Source organism: Passer domesticus, chromosome 17 (assembly GCF_036417665.1).
Source record: "Passer domesticus isolate bPasDom1 chromosome 17, bPasDom1.hap1, whole genome shotgun sequence".
Taxonomy (NCBI): domain Eukaryota; kingdom Metazoa; phylum Chordata; class Aves; order Passeriformes; family Passeridae; genus Passer; species Passer domesticus.
The window spans coordinates 4110503-4127664 of NC_087490.1; the positions used below are offsets into that span (position 1 = coordinate 4110503).

The following is a 17162-nucleotide window of genomic DNA, read 5'->3' on the forward strand; positions in this document are numbered from 1 at the left end:
GGCTGTGGGAGAGATAAAGAAAACTTCCCAATGAACAGCAGAGAACTGCCCCAGCTCTGACAGATGGGAATAGAACACACAGCCCCATCTCCAGCCCAGGACACAGTGCTGTGCCATGGCCAGCAGGCTCACAGGGCCTCTGCTGGGTGTCACGGTGCAGGTTTGGGTTCAGTGGGATCCCCTTGGCTGTGCAGCAGCACGAGCAGGATGGGGTTAACCACGTCCTAGAACTGTGCCCTGCTGCCATGTCCAGCAAGCTGGGATTGAACAGCCAGGGAGCTGGAGGTGCTGGGGTGCCTGGCATGGAGCACAGCTCCCTCCTGCCATGGAAGAGGAGAGGGCAGAGGTGCTTTGAAGGGATATGGAAGGGAGTGGCTCTCCTGCAAGCTGAGTGTGCCAGATGAGATACCCAGCTCTGCCTTGTGGAGCCTCAGGATCATTTCTCACTGCAGCATTATCCAAATAAACCCAACCTGCTGCTCCAGCAGCTGATGGGCCTCTTTCTTCCCATGTGGAAGTCTGGATTCCCACGCAGGGATGGATCTTGCCTGGAGGCACATGGTGCTCCAGAGGAGCCCCAGAGTGTCACTGTGGTACTGTCATGTCCAGACCCACTTAAAATCCAAGAGATCCTTATGGCCTGCCCTTTTCCATAGCTAAGTGAGGGTTGGCTTGCTGAGAGTAAAATGGAAAGCTTTGGGGAGCAGTGGAATGCAGGCTGTTGGTGCACAGGGCTGTACCCTAACCCACCTCCTTTGTGTAGAAACAGTAAGACTGGAGACACAGGAGCATCTCATTCTTGGGGAATATTCCCTGAATTTACTCCCTTGGCTGCCCAGGATGGGTGGTTCTTATCTCCCTGATGTGTTTTATCGCTGTATTTTAACGTGGGGCTTGCCAGGTTGGGAATGTCACCTATCCTGGTGTTGGGGGCTAATGTGAAGTGAACAGAAAAACACTGGCTGGGTTTCCCTGCCCTGGGTTTTGGGTGGCAGTTCCTTTGTTCAGAAACACAAAATGAGCAATGTATGCCTTATCATCTGGGGCACACAGTGAAATATCTGAGCAAGGATGGAATTTCGTTATTACTTGATGTTTTCCTGGGAGAAGGGCAAGTCCTTCAGTGCTTTCCTGCCTCCGATCTGGGTTGCAGAAATGGCTTTTGCTGAGTGGCACTGGAGCCAGCAGCAGCTCTCCGTGGGAAGCTGCAGCCTTGCCTTTGGCCAGGGAGGCAGCTCTGCAAAGCCAGGCCTAGCTGTGGTTCCCAGCCCAGCCTGGGGTAGGTGGGACAGGGAGGGGGCCCCGTCCCTGCCGTGCCTGGAAAAGAGGAAGCCTGGAGCTGAGCCTCACCACGCTGCACTTCCCTAGAGAGCGAGAGGAGCAGAGGCACTTCCTCTGCTGGCCTTCATCTATGATTAATGCAGAGTTTAAGCACAGTATAGGCTTGCTCTGTAACCTTGCTGTGCTCCTCATATTCTCTGGGAAAGTTCCCTTCTCACCAAAGAAATGTGTAGCTGAGTTTTTCTAATCATCTCAAATGGTTGGAAGCACCTGTGTTTGTGCAAGATATATGTGGTTATTACTGATATTTATTTTTTCCAAAGTCACATAATACTTAAATTTGGCTGGGTAAGAAGTATGCAGTTCTGGTGTGCATTGTTTGTATACAAATATTCAGTGGTTTTCCCCTGTAGTTAGGCTTTTGAAAATGTTGATTCTTTTCAGCATTATAAGGGAAAATCATCAAAATGTATAGTTATTTAATACAAAAAGCTTTAGCAGAAGAGTTCAGTGCATCTTCCCCTGAAGGCTTTAAAATGACATATGTGAAACTCAGGGTAGCTCTTCTAAGACCATTCTCATTGTCATATTAGGTTTAGTTATACATTTGTACTAGGTATTGATTAGTTAGGAAGACTCATAAAGGAGTTTTCCCCCATTATTCCTGTTTAGAGTATCCTTTTATCCATTACTGTACAGTAATGACCCTGATCCAGGTGACTTTCTAAAGTCCTCTGCCCTCCTTCAGCATTTTGGGCATAAAGTAGAAGACTGAACTATCACGAATTTATTAGTTAATACCAGAATTTTTCATTCCTTTGATTAGTGGCAATATGCCTCAGTCTGCAGAAAAACATATTTCTTTCATAGAGTGTCTCAGTTGTGCTTAAAATTAACCAGAACAAAATAATGAGCCCTGCAATTGAGAAGCTGTCCCCAACTAAAAATATTCCTCACTTAGACGATGGGATTGGATTCTTTCATAGTTTTACTACAAATATCCCCTTAGGTTCATTATGCCTTGGATGCTGAATCCATAAAACAGGGCTGTTAATGTGTACACGAGGCACCAAGTGCTGGAGACTTTCAAAAACTGGGAATTCCTTGATTTATTCATAAAGCAGGGAGAATAACTCTTGAAAATTTGATCAGATGCCAGTTCCTTCAGTAGCCACTCGATCCAGAAACCTTTTTATAGCTGTGCTAACATCTCTGAGGACTGTTAGGCTTAATTAATGTTTAAGACTCTTGTACAGAACATGTCATGAAAAGGGAAGCTGTGCTGAGGGAGCACGGGGAGGCAGGAGGGAATTTGGCTTCGGGGAATGGGAAGGCAAAGGATGTAGCAGCATTTGAATTGAGTAAGTTTGTGTCTATTCTCTCACTTAAAAATACCCTTTCTGTGTTTTTTAGAGAATTGCTGTTATTTGGGGTGTGGAGTTGACAGGTGTGAATGCAGAATCCTTCACATGGACTTTCTTTTAGTTATTTAAAAGCAATTCTAGGTTATAAAAAACACAGAATGGCCTTATTTATAGTATATATCTGTCACAAAAATCAAAGGCTCCTCTCTGTGGTATGAGGATGGCTAAGCCTGGTAAAATGGTTCTGAAAATGTTCACTGTCAGGCAAAACACTCTAATTTCTCCCATCTGCAAAACAGAATAATATTTATATTCTCTGAAGGGTCAAGTGAGGGGACCATTTCTTTGGGAAACTGAACATCTTTTTCTTGTACATAAACTTGTTATGGATCCAAAAATGAGTGTTTTCTCATGAGCACTGACATCTCCCTGCACAAATACCTTCAGGGCTATGCAGAATATCATCAAACAGCAGAAAACTTTTATTCTGTGGGCATGTCTGGTGCTTCTGGGGCTTCAGTGGGTTTGGTGATATTCCTTATCAGGAGAAAATTGGCTTCATCTGTTGATATCTTGCTTAATGAAGGTATCAGACCCCTCAAACCTCATTTCCCTGCTCTTTTTCCTCAACACACACTTCCCCCAAAAGTTATGAAAGATAAATGGAAAATAAACTGTAATCACAAGGTAGGAGTGGTTGAATAGATTTTTGTGTATTTTAGCTGGGGTAAAAAGTTGGATTATTTCAGAAGAATTTGCCTTTAATGTTGTGTGTATTTTTGTGGTTTAGAACCCAGTATCTCACATAAATACATTTCTCAGAGAAATTTAAGCTGAGTATCCCCCCCCCCTAAGCAGGTGAGGTTTATATCATGAACTGAGAGGAGAATGAAATGTGGGAAAACAGGAGGTTTATCCAGCCCTGCTGGGGGAAGGACTCCAGTCTGTCTTAATAGAAAGCAGAACTGGAATAGACTGACGTAAATGACTGATTTTTTTTTTCTGATTTAAGTCCAACAACATCGCCTGCAGGGGAAAGCACAGTTGGCAGAGACATTCCTGGTGATGAAAGCTTTACTGTAGCAGTTAAGATTAGTTGTCTTTAGACAAAAACCTCATGTTTTGTTTAATCTCCATTCAGGCTTTTTTTTTTTTTCCCCTGGTTAAAAAGGTAACAAGTAGGGCATCGAGATCATATCAGGGAATGAACTGTAGATGTTTTATTCAGCAGAAAGACCATTTTGGTTTCACTTAGAAAAGTTTATAATTGCTTAATTGCGTGAGATTTAAGATTACAATGCTGAAATTCTACTACAGCCTTCAAAGCCTGCTTTGTTTAGCTTCGCTTTCAAGGCAAGGCTTGAAGGAAAAAACTGTAGTGGAGCATTTTTTTAATAGAAAATGGTGAGTTTCTGTCAAAATTCAAGACTGAAAATCAAGGATGCCCAGTCTTATCTGGTGGTCTTGAGCTTGAGGTTTTTTTCCCCTGCAAAGACAGCCTTGCTACAGCAGAGGATGTAAATAAACATTTGTGTAACTGGGGCCTTGCTCACACAGTCCTGGTGGCTTGGAGCTATTTTATCTCAATATCTGTCCAAATAAACAAAGCTTTGAGTGGTCAAGTGATGCCTGAGCATCTGTCTCTGGAAAGCACTGGGCTTTAGCTGCTCAAGTGGCCCTGAGAGAGTTGTTTAGATCAAATTAGGAAATTGTGGAACACTGGGATGCCTCATGGCAATATTTGTAATGTTTTAGCTCTGGCCATGGTCAAATGTAGTTGTTTGTCAGTGGGGACCAGTCCTGAGCCAGCCTTGGTGGTGGCAGGATCCACGGAATGCTGCTTGAGGTTTTGATCAGTGTTTTATCTACAGTCACCATACTTCAAATGGCTCTGATTCCCTGAACATCCTTGGAATAAGTCTGACAGTTCCAAAGGGCCCTGGAAAGTATAACTGGAATTTGTCTGTTAGATGAAAACAAATCTACAGAGAGGAAAAAGAGGTTTTTCCTCTCCTTGCTACAGAAAATTGCCACAGAAATATGAAATAAACCAAGAGTTTTTATTCATTATCTTTAGCTGTCACTCTAGACGTTGGAATACACTGAAGTGCCATATCAAATAGAACTATAATCTTTGGCAAGGATAATTTCTTACCAGGAGCAGTAAACGTGGCTTAAACCAGGTTTTGTGTTACTTGTCAGGGTAGCAGCAGGTTTGGAGTCGGCTGCTTTGAGCAGGTGTGTGTGAAGGAGAGGAAAGAGTGAAGTGAGGAGGGAACGTGCTGGGTTGCTGTGGGAGCCTGCCAGGGGTTTACTGGGAAATTCTGGATGGAGAGAGAGCTCCTGAGGTAAATCCATAGGGAAATGTGTGATGCACTTGTGTGTGACTGAGGGGGCTGGGGACAAAGCCCAGGAGGTGCTGCTGGGACTCTGCCTTGGGAAGGGAAACTTCTCTGTTTTCCCCTGCAGCTATCGGTTACCTGAGCTTGCATTCTGAGCCTTGCACTCAGAAATGGGTGAGTTCATCATTGAGAAGCTTTTGTTGCTGTAATCAGAATAGAAACATGAAATGTTTTGATGTCCATCCATACTTTTGGCCATGGCTTCTTATCGTGTTTATCCCAAAGCTCCATTTGCCTATTTTTGACTGCCTCTGCCTGCTGAGCAGATGTTTTGAGAGAGCTGTCTGCAGCAACCCCCAGGTCTTTTTCCTGTGTGGTTACAATTAATTTAAAATTCAGCAATGTGTAGAATAGCTGAAAATATTAGTACTGCTGTCTGTTACCCTATTTTTGTACCAAATGCATTTCACCAGCCCCTGTTCTGCTGCTGAGATCTCTCAGGTCTGAGTCACTCAAGGTGGACCTGGCTCTGTGTGTTTTTAACATAATGATTTATCATCTCTGCTAGGAGTTAAAGTTATCTATGAGATAAGTGACCAAAACCCTTTTGGTGCTTCTAATTCAATTTACACAAATCTGTCATTACTCCAGCAGCCACCTCAAAAATAGAAAACTGCTCAATGGCTTTTTTTGGTGGCGATTCAAAATAGTAAATTATCATTAGAGCAAAAATAAAGCTCAGTCATATGTTAGAGCAATCGCCACATGGTTCTTCCTGTGCAGTGTTTGCCAATAAACCTGAATTTTTGTTAGCCATTGAGCACACATTCCAACATCAGCTGCCAGTTCCTTGGCTACTCATGCAGAAATAGAGATGTTTCTAAATTATGGTGGCCTTTCATTTTGCTTTGCTATCCTTTTCATTATATTTTCTTGTTTTAATGAGGTCTCTGACCTGAATTTCTCTTGCTTGTCCCCCCTTGCCATAAGTGTCCATGACTGCCACCCCCAGAAGCTCCCCTTGTCCCCTCAGCCCCCTCCCAAAGCTGTCACTTGGGATTTTTGTGCAGTGATCTGGGGACTTGACACAGAACTGGGCCAGCAGTGAGGAAGTTTGACCCTCCCCTCCCTTTCCTGGGCTCTCTGAGCCTTCAGATGGCTCCAGCAGTGACCACAAAATTGAATTGGAGCTTGGATGATGTTTTCTCCAGCTGATATCCGTGGTGTCTTTTGCTGCATCCATTTCTCGTTTTTGGGAATTCCAGCAGACCAAAAGGCACTCAGTATTTGTGCTAAAAGCTTTTCTAGTTGGTTGGAAGGGAACTGCTGCTCGCCTGATTATGTTCCTATCATAGCAAATTGCACTGCTGAAGTACCTCATAAAATACTCTGTTTCCATGGTGATCCACCTTCCACTTTTCCTAAAAGGACCCACTAGGTCCTGGGAGACAGACTCTACTTTCTTTGCCTCTGAGAAGATTAGTCACATCCCATATTTTCCTCTTAGTTCTGCCTTGTTTTCTTTACACCAAGTAGTTGGAGTTTACTGATCTTTTTTTTTTCTCTCTGCCTTTAACACTCTGAAATATTAAATCTCAGCACATTAAAGCTCCTCTGAGGATGTCCCTGTGCACAAGGGTGCAGCACTGAAACTTGTATGTGCAATTTTGAGTGGAAAAATAAAATTTAAGCATAGATAATTTAAAATAAGAATTAAAGTCCGTTAAAACTCTGTAGTGATTCTTCAATGCTGCAATATTAATTAAAAAACAATAGAGAAGAGAGAATGCTGAGGGGACAGGTACCTGCCAGGTGGTGCATCCTAACCCAGGTGACTTTCTCCTTGTCCCTGCCTCTGCCACCCTCCCTTTGGTGGAACCAAAACTGTGTCTGCCTGGAGAAGGCTCCGACTTGAGCTGCAATGTTAAGTTCATTTTGCACATCTGATTCCAGTGCTCAGTGAAGCAAGTTTTTGTTTGCCTTCCAGTTCTAATTTAAAATTGTAGTTTTTTCTGCATTCAAGCAACATTAAGGGCCTTTCCTGACCTGATAAAACCCAAGATGACAAAACTCAAGGCTGAAATCACAGATCTGGACCTCTGTTATCCAGTTATTTAAAGAGTCTCTGGGTGTTGTATATTCTCATATAATAGCAGTAATGACATAGTGTGGCAGTTTTAATTTCAGTCTTAACTCAGAATTTTTTTTAATCTGCTAAAGCAAATGAGTTATTTCAGTTTAGAATTCTGCGGGATTTTGGTTTGGGGTTGGTTTTAGTGTGGGGTTTTTTTGGGTTTTTTTTTGTATTCTTTCTTAGCTTTACTCTGGAACTTGCAATGGACCTGTTTGTCTATATATTGACAGGAAGTTTTTCTTCCTTATTATTTCTTAATTTTCTTTTCTCCCCCCATAATGTGTGATCTCTATTTTAGCCTCCTACCTGAAAGAGCCATTCATTATTCCCAGTTACAACCCTGCATGAAAACTGGCATCATTCCTGTGGGTTTCCTTTCCATCTCAGCAGTCTCTGTCACGCTGTTTGGGGGTGGTTTGCTCTATTGTGGCAGGAAAAAAATCTATTTATTACTTTGTTAACCATGATACTTTGGTATTTTCATGACTTGTGCATGCAGTTAAGGGCTGTGATTGTCACAAGGGTGTTCAAATGATCCTGAAGAAGGGGGATCCATGAGGGGGCTGTCTTACAAATACATGTGGTGACTGATACAGCAAACTTTGAGTTCTTTGTGAATAAAACCAACACGTGATCCTTCTTCTTTCCAGACTTTCAGCCATCCAGTGCTCTTTTCATAGAGGGCAAACACTCTTTTCTTGGACACAGTTATTAGATGATAATAAGGAGATTTTTGGATGTCAGCCACTCATATTTCACTTCTGTGTCTTTCATTAACACCCATAAAAATTGCAGGTTATAAAAGAATAAACTTAGAAAGCCAGTGGGTAACTCATGTAATATTAATGACTGATATTGCCTTAGCTGGTACCCGCTAGACTTAGTCTATCATCCTTTAATAATAATATTCCCACGTGAAATGGAGTTTGTTGGGTTTTCCCAAATAAGCTTTTTCTCGTTTAACTAGAAAAAGTCAAACTAGAAGCAGACTTTGGCACCTGAATGAAACAGGTGTAGCCATTTCTGCAGGTACCAGCATGGAACAAATTCCTGTTATTTCTGTTAATTGGTTGTGCCTGTAAATAGGTCAGGAGGAGAGGCAGTGAGGGCAGGTGGAGCAGAAATGATAAACTGAAGCAGTCCCAAAGCTGTTTCCTGAAGTGTTATCTCTGGCTGGCACAGGGCAGGCAGGAAGGAAGGAGGGCTCAGAAAGGAGAACTTGTAGTAGGGAGAGATTCGGGGAGCAAAGAAAGGGGGAACTGTAGCACAGTGAAAAGGAGGTGTCTTGGGGGATGTAGATCATGGAATTGTGGAAAGCCACGTTGGGAATGTTGTGGAAATGTGCTGGAGTGCTGTGGCTTTCTCTGCTTAATAAACCAGCTGCAATAGGGCAGGATGAGAAACCTTTCCCTTTTATCCATGGAGAGGAGGAACAGCATCCACAGCACTGTGCAACTCACCTTCTCTAAAATTGATGTTTGGGGCTGTTCTAGGAGGGTTGTTTTATTAATAGTCAGTCATGGTGAAGATTCCTGGATTTTCAGATATGCCTTCCCCTGTCCCTTGAAAGAGAAGAAAAGAGTTAAACCCTACAATTTGGTTTGTTGTGAGAGGTGTTCTCACCCTGCATGGCCAGGGAATGGCTTTTCTTTTCCTCCTTCATGCACACAGCCTGTGTCTTGTTTCCTTGCTTTGTGTAAGGATCTCCTGCTTGATTCCTTCTGGCCACTTTTACTGTGAGGCAGCTTCCAGAAAATCAGAACCTGAGTTTACGTTTTCTTGCACAAAGAGAATAAACAGGATTTTTAAATAGAAAACTCCTTTTTCAAAGTCAGCTAATGTTATGACAAAATCCATGCAGCTGCACCAGGACTCGCTCACTGCCCTGCACTTATATAATGAAATCACATTTTGCCCCAAATGGCATCACAGGATTTTTTTACATAAATATGTTCACGTGCCTGTCTTAAAGCACACCTTTTCCTTGCCTAGCACACAGTAACTGTCCAGTAACATAATTACATGTTCATCTCAGGTAGTTAAATCTAACAGTCCCTGCAGTTTGTGCCTTTAAGGGACAAATCAGAAGTCAGGCCATCTAAGTCATGATAAGAAAACTGCTTTTAAAATACAAAGAATTTTGTTGTGTTCAGAGTTATTGTGGCAGTCACTTCTTACACTTGAGGAAAACTTGAACTGGAGGTGTAGATGAGGTTTCAGCCTCGTTTGCTATTTAAATGACCTGGTGGCCACTGTGGTGGCTTCAGTGTCCCTGGGGATCCTGCAGCTCTGAGTTGTAATGCAGGTGAGTGGGAGCAGCTCAGATCTCACTGCACCATCACTCTGGACCCCTCTGGGGATAGATTTGTCAGCTGCTGCTTGGTTTATTTTTTGTTTTATTTTTCTTGATTATGTGATGATCAAAATATAAACTCTTTTTTTGAAAAGTACCTAAAAATAGCTTTAAACCACAAAATGGATCCAGCTCTTTGGAAGCCATTACATTAATAGGTAGGAAACTCTGAGTGTGCTGGTGTCTCTTGAGGCTTCCACAAACAAATCCAATGACTTATTTGTGCCTCTGAGTAGCACACACAGCATAATACTCATCAATTTATAATGGTCTGGAGTTTTAGGCAACATGATGAAGAGCCTGATAAAAACATTAAAGAGAAGAAAAAGATGATGAAAATAGGGAGGCAATTTTCTCAATTTCATGACCCATCTGTGATGCTTTTTAGAGATGTTTTGGTGAGAAGATCTGACAAAATTTGTGTTTCTGTGCATGATGCTACTTGGACTTATGTATGTTAGGGTTTAAAATGATTCCCAGATCTTTCCTCCCTTCCAGATGTACTGCTGAATTATTTCAAGTGTGCCATGATGAAATATTATGAAATGTTGTTGCTGGGAGCAGGAAGCCTTTTTTCTTCCCTTTATTTTTAATTAGGCAAGGTTTATTTCATGACTGAAAGTGTTTAATCTTGTTAAATAAACCTGAGAAACTCTAACAATGCTCTCTAGATTTTATGGTTAAATACAGGTTCTAATCCAAGCCATGTTAATTACCCTTAAACTTAACAAGGCCATACATATTTCATTAAATTGTTTTAAATTCAACAGGAAAACTATTGGGAAGCTACACCCAGTGCCTCTTGCCTTTTCATTACATGTCTGTTGTGAGAATGATGCTGTTTGACTTTCAAACTGAAGCTCAGGCCGTACCCCATGATTTGGGGTAGCTGTGATTACAATATTTAGCAAAGCAGTGGAATTTCAGAGCACAACTGGGACTATTCCTTTGGGGAGGGCTGGCCTGTGGCTTGATTTCATACTTGTTGAAACATTCCCGATGACTAAAACTGATTGTTTCTTGACTTCAGGCCCACTGATTTGATTTTTTAATTTATTTTTTAATAAGGTTGTCTTATTTTAATTTTTTAATGAGTTTATTGTCTTTTGCTTCATAAATAATGATGATAGGGGAATTATAAATTGAATGTTTCCTTTAGAACTACTGCTCCTCATCAGGAAATAAAGCTGTTTTTGTGAAGGCATTTATCTACAACAAGCCCTGCAAGTTATTAGCTGGATTTCATACCCCAGGGGCAGCGTGCAGCAGTGGCCTGGGTCAGAACAGTTGTGATTCAGGCTTTTATTAGCATGAGTAATGTGTGAACTCCTCCTGACCTGATGCACACACAGCTCTGCGCTGCCCTGACCCCCGAGCGCAGCGCTGGGCTGGAATTCCAGGTGCACTGCAGAGGGGAATTCCTGCACTTCTGCTCAAAGCTGGAGGTGGTGAACAGCTGTGGCTGCACCCAGATGTTTGCAGCAATGGGGGTGGTGTTGACTTGGGTGTTCTGGGGAGTTTTTCCTTGGAGAAGCCATCAGCAGAGGTGGTGTTTGAGGAGCTGCTGCTGGTGCCACTGCTGTGGCTCTGGTCACTGCCCAGCTTTCCTGGCACACCGTGTCCCCGTGTCCTGAGCCTGCTCCTCCTGCTGTGTGCCCTCAGGGACACTGCCCTGATACCTGCAGAGCCCCAGATGCTCAGGAATATTTGTCCTTCCTGCTGAAGGTCACTGGGTACCTTCTGTTCCAGTTCCATCCTGAGTGAATCATTTTGCTTCAGAGAAATCTGAGGGAAGGACGTGAGAGGACTTGCTGCTTCTCAACCAGAATGAAATCTTTCCTGAGTGTCTTGCAATTGGTGATTAATTTAAGCAAACAAAGGCTGTGGTGGAGATGCTTTTTGTATGCCCTGTTCATAGTTTGAGTTTCTGTGCCAGGTGTGTGAATCTGACTGGTTTAAGCATTGAAATGGGTGAAGTGCCTGGAAAAAACACATATGTTGTGTTCATTTACATCAAGTTAGCTGGGAAAGTAATTCTTAACAATCAAAGAAATGACACTGAATAGCTTAAAACATGGAAGTTCCAGAGTGTTCTCCAAAAAGCTTCTCTGAAATAATGGGCTGTTCATCCAAGGCTGTGGTCTTCATGTGAGGAAATCAGCCCAGGATGAAGTGTTTGTGTTTGGCTGGCCAGCCAGCCATATGTACCAATTAAAGGGAAGGGGAAGAGCTCCAATTTCATAAAAACAACACAAAACCTGCCCAAATCAAACCAACAAAACCATGTCAGTTTGTGGGTGGGGACTGCAGGGGAACTTGAGCACCTTCCTTACTTCAAGCTCAAAAGGTTTCTTACTTAGAACAGTTATCAGCTGAATTTGTCTCAGAATTTCCTTCTTTACATTGTGTTCCAGGTTTTGGAGACACTGAAGTGATGAAATGGGGCTCTGTGCTCGCCATTCTTGGGAAAATAATTCTGGTGTGAATTTATTCCCCTCAAAATAGGCATCTAAAAATGGGTGCATGAGCCATGTCATGTTGCTCCTCCTCTGAGTGGAATCTGCTGCTGGTCCACCCTGTTTCCTGTAGTTTGTTTTTCTGCATGGAGTGGAAAACTTTGTCCTTGTTTTGGGAAGTACCCTGGTGTAGTTAGGAACTAAAATTAATTTTGTGAGTTTCTGGGCACATTTGAAACAGCCCTGTGGTGCTGTGAGATGCAATTCAAGCTGGGTTTTCACAAGCCACACACTCTGAGTTCTCAAGTTTATCTCATTGACTGACATCATTTTAGATCCATGGATTATTTGGAAATGTCAGTTTAGCTCCTCTTAAAAATGCTTCCAGTTGTGTTTTGTTCTTATATGTGGGTCAATTTTTTGTTGGTATTAATACAGCACCTGGAAGTTTTAAGTGGTCCTTTGTGTAGCAAAAGTAGTTAATTCATGGTTTTTAAATGGGAGGGTTGCTTAGCATTGAGGGAACTCTGTTATCTGAACAGAATGCTGATCTCCCAGACCCTCAAAATCCAGTTACTTGTCACTCCCCTAAGTCACTGCCAGTGTGATTAATGATCTTTCCTTTTGAGGTCTTCAGGACATGCAGGATCTCAAAATGCTACTTTACAAGGATGAAAGGCAGAAATCAGGCTTCTAACAGAAATTGTTTCTTGGTGTATAAAGTCAGCACTTTGGTAATGAAAAGGTCCTGCTCAAATTGACCATACCTTCAGCTTAAGTTTTTCCTACTAATGGCACTCAACTCTTACAGTGCTCTTCCTTGATTTAAACAATTTTTATTGCAGTATCCACATCTAGATGAGAGTTGTGATATTAAGGATTTGTGACCTTGCCAGCCTCAGTGGAAGAGCTGTGATGTGCACCTGTGGTGTTTTACACTGTCAGGACCCAAACTGTGGCCCTGGTGTCTGCAGAGGGCTCTCAGGGTTTGTGGGATCCTGTGCATCACTCTGTGGTCGTGTTCAATCGGCACAGCTCAGGTTGCTGTTGATTCACTTTCCATCCTAAGTTTTTTTATTTTCATTACTGGGAAATAACAGCCCTGCTGAGCAGACTTACCAGGAAGATTCACTTGCCTCACTACTCGTGTCTGCCCTAATTGGAAAATGACATTATTACTTATGGCTTAACTCTTAAGTATTGACATTTAGCCTCCCATTTTAAATACCTTGAATACTGGAGCTGCACAGCCTTTCTTAATGGCAGAGAGGTTCATTTGACTGGAGATGGATAAACTGTTTTATCCATCAGTTTGTTTTTATTTTTTTAAAGCCAGATGGATTTTTCTGTTGGCTGAAGAATGCCAGACCTGAAATACTGCATTCTTTGCCCTGTCTGCAGGGCTGTAGTAAATATAGCACCTTTGGGTGAGGCCAATCAGCTGAAAATGAATAATAATTTCATTCATCTGGCTTTTGTTTATACTTGATTTTTTTTGTAAAGCAAAACAGTGCAGAGCCTTTTTTTGGTGCTCTTCAAATAGCCTTTTAACAGCTTGATACTATTGGCCTGTGGTGAGATAAAGGAACAAAAATAACATTTTTGGTAATGTTAGCTATTAACAGAAAGATTTCTGCTCATTTATTTTTTCCCTAATAAAGGAGAACATGAGTTAGTGTGTCATTAAATCAGGTGCCTATTAATTCAGATTTTGGCAGTGGTAACTATTGCACTGTGCTTAACTTGGAAGCATTTCTGCTGTGCATGTAGCTACAGGATACCATTTTCCATGAGTTCAGGCTGTTCCCAGCTCTCCCTGTGTCCCAGTCCCCTGAGGGGACAAGAGTGGCTCTTTGGGGTGTCCCTACACCCATGGGAGTGGGTGGCTGCAGTGGGGCCATCCCTGACTGTGATCTGATGGCAACTGGTGGGGCTCAGTGGCTCCTCTTCCATCTTCTCACTGCTCCTCCTCTCCCTGGTGGAGTTCAGCAGTGTTTGACTTGCCAGTGCCAGGGCTTTCCCTGGAATCTTGTGTGTCATCAGGCAGAGCACAGAGTCCAGTAATGGACACAGCCTTGTCAGCTTCTGACAGAATCATGGAATGCTTTGGGTTGGAAGGGGCCTTAAAGCCCATCCAGGGCCACCCCCTGCCGTGGCAGGGACCCCTTCCACTGTCCCAGGCTGCTCCAAGCCCATCCAGCCTGGCCTTGGACACTGCCAGGGATGGGGATTTTTTTCTGAGCTTTGTCCTTTTTATAGATGATCTAAAAAGCAGGGTCTGAGAGGGAGCTTCCTGTGCTCTAGCAAGCTTAAGAGTCTTTATGAAAGCCAAAGAACTTGGCATTTAACCTCTTTTCCTGGTTTTCTGTCCTCCAGTGATATATAGTCCAAGGACTTTGGAGCACAGAAGTGTTTTATCCCCACCTAAAGACGCCCCATAAACATTCTCAGCCAGTTCTCCTTGTGCTTCCCCTTTGTTCACTGGTCTTTACTGGATGTGGTGTTTTGTATGTTAGAATAAGGTGTAAAACTTCAAAAATCATGTTTCTAAATCCAATTCCCTTTTTTTTCTTTGCAGAGTAGGAGAGTCTGGAGGGCTGGGAGCACGGGACAATGCTGCTGGGAGGAATGTGAGCCACGGAGCATGGTTGGTGCCACAGCTATCCAGGTGGGCTCCTCTCACTGCCCCTCTCCTCCTTGCTCCATCACTGACCCTCTGCCAGGGAGGCTGTCTTCAGCACCTGGCCAAAATTCTGCTTTCATCCAGATGGCATTTGAAATCCAAAACCTTCTAAAGCCTTTTCTATGTGTGTTTTAGTTTAAAATGTGTCTGATTGTTACATTTCAGCTGGTCATGAAATGTTGCCCTGGTGTGTATCATGGTATAGGCTGAAGGGCCTGCAGGGTGTTTGCAGGAGTTTGATGTGCACAGATAAGATGTGGCCTCAGTGAAGGAGGTGCTGAACCACAGGTGTGAAAGTACCTCCAGCCTGATGGAAACTGCTCCAAGTGGCTCAGCTGCAGCTCCTCTGCTGCATTTCACAAGCCAAAAGCAGATGAGTAAAGGCCCCCATCAGTGCTTTGCATATGAATATTTAATGAGTCAATGCCCATTTTTCAAGATGTTTTGTTAAGAATTGGAAAACTTCCTGGTATTAGGATGTTTCTTCTTTCTGTTTTCCTTCCCACACAAATAAAATTTTGGGAATGAATAGTGAAAATCTTCATTTAGGTGCAGCTCAGTTCTGTGCTAAGGAATAATTTAAGGAGGCAAAGGTGTGCCCTATAGAATGGAATTTAGGATTCTTCAAAAGCAATTCCATGTGCTGGGAGCAATCACAACCCAGCAGCACTGGCTGTCATACAGCTCTGAGTAAATAAATGAGAAATAACAATTACATGGCTGCAGAGTGTTGCTGTGGAATAGCAGCTGACTTTTCCACCAGCTGGCAATTGGGAGTAGAGAAACAAAGCAAACAGCCCAGGAAAGTAGGAGGAACAACAGAGAGAGTCTAAAAACTGACACACTGGGAGCCTGGCGTGAAGAATAACAAACTCCTGTCACAGGATGTTTTGCATAGCAACAGCACTCTTGAATTCAAGTGGACTTCAGTGTCACTGCAGCACTTGCTTCCTGTGTGAGATAAAGAGCTGTTGTATCCTGAATGCATTTTAATCTCTCAATCTAAATAGGACTAATAATTAAAAAGAATTGGCCGGAGGGAGGAAGCAATGGTGAAGCCTATTGCTGCTGGAAGTGTTTCCTCTGGTGTTGCTGTCAGAGAAGTGTGAACAGCAGCACGTGCAGGGGAAGCAGATGAAAGATGAACTTTGCCAGCAGGTGCTGAGAGCTGTCTGCAAACGGCTTTGTCGATGAGGGGAGGAGCTGGCTGGGACCTGAGAGCACAGAGCAGTTCCTGACACGCTTCACCATGCGCAAAGGGGTGCCAAAGGACCCAGAGATAGCTGACCTGTTCTACAAAGATGATCCCGAGGAAATATTCGTGGGTTTGCATGAAATCGGACATGGAAGCTTCGGAGCAGTTTACTTTGTAAGTAGAGTTGGTTCTTTTCTTGGAGAACAGACTAATTTCAAGTGAGCATTTGTAGAAGGAGGTGTTCCTTGAGCTTTTAGTGCTTTGTGTGCATTAGTTCTGTGACAGGACATCTGAAAAAGAAGTGTTTCCAAACCACTCCTGGTGTCTTGAATGTTCCAGCTGTATTTATATTGTATTTGCAGGGATCCCCATGGCAGGGAAGAAAGATGCATCTGACTCCATGTTCTCAGAAGGCTAATTTATTACTTTATGATTCTATATTATATTAAAGAACACTATACTATACTAAAGAATACAGAAAGGATACTTACTGAATGCTAAAAAGATAATAATAAAACTCATTACTCCTTCTAGAGTCATGACACAGCTTGGCCCTGATTGGCCAAAGAGCCAAAACAACTCAGAGCAGAATCCAGTGAAACAATCACCTGTGGGTGAACAATCCCCAAACACATTCCACACATGAGCACAACACAGGAGAAGCAAGTGAGATAAGAATTGTTTTCCTTTTCTCTGAGGCTTCTCAGCTTCCCAGGAGAAAAATCCTGGATGAAGGGATTTTTTTCAGAGAATGTGAATGCCACATATTTATGGTAGCAGTTTACTATAGTCTTAATAGTGCACCCAGCTGTCCAGGTCAAGTATTTTATGTTTTTATGCTGAAAGTTGAATTTAAACAGCTGAAAATTAATTTACCAAACTGGAATTTCAAGATACTTGGAGCTCTTATGTTTGGAAATCTCTACAATTTCCTTTGTGGCAAAAGCAAAGAGAGAGTCCTCAGAGGAATGGGAATTCAGACAGGAAGGATGTATGGCACTCATTGATACAGGCAAGAGAATTTAATATGGGAAAAAAAAGGTGCTTTTACAGTTGGTATCAAACAAAGCCAAATCCAAAATACTGGAATTGGAAAGAATTACAATCCAGTTGGCATTAGTGAGACTGAAGTAGAATCCATATTGAAAAAATCAGTTAAAGCCAAATGAAAGCTGCTTGGAACCATGGTCAGCCACTCAGGAGGATCAGGTTCACTGGAGCTGGGTTTCTGAATATCAGACAGTAAAGTATGAAGATCCCTGACATATTTAGCTGATATTATAGGCTAATATAAGTTATTTCAAGCATTCCAATTTACTGTTTGGAGTTGTGTGAAGTGATGGAGGTGTTGGTG

The 17162-nt window shown here is 42.7% G+C and overlaps 1 protein-coding gene across 6 annotated transcripts in view; it reads left to right on the forward strand.

The window, feature by feature from the left end:
* TAOK3 (TAO kinase 3) overlaps positions 1–17162 on the forward strand; it is a 77052-nt gene that overhangs the window by 18526 nt on the left and 41364 nt on the right. For 5 of the 6 annotated variants that reach the window (XM_064392145.1, XM_064392151.1, XM_064392147.1 and 2 more), the window contains 2 exons: positions 14509–14598; positions 15772–15982. In XM_064392145.1, coding sequence (XP_064248215.1) covers positions 15863–15982 — 120 coding nt within the window. In that variant the 5' untranslated portion in view covers positions 14509–14598; positions 15772–15862. The remainder of the gene's footprint in view (positions 1–14508; positions 14599–15771; positions 15983–17162) is intronic. The other variant, XM_064392146.1, reaches the window with a different exon arrangement.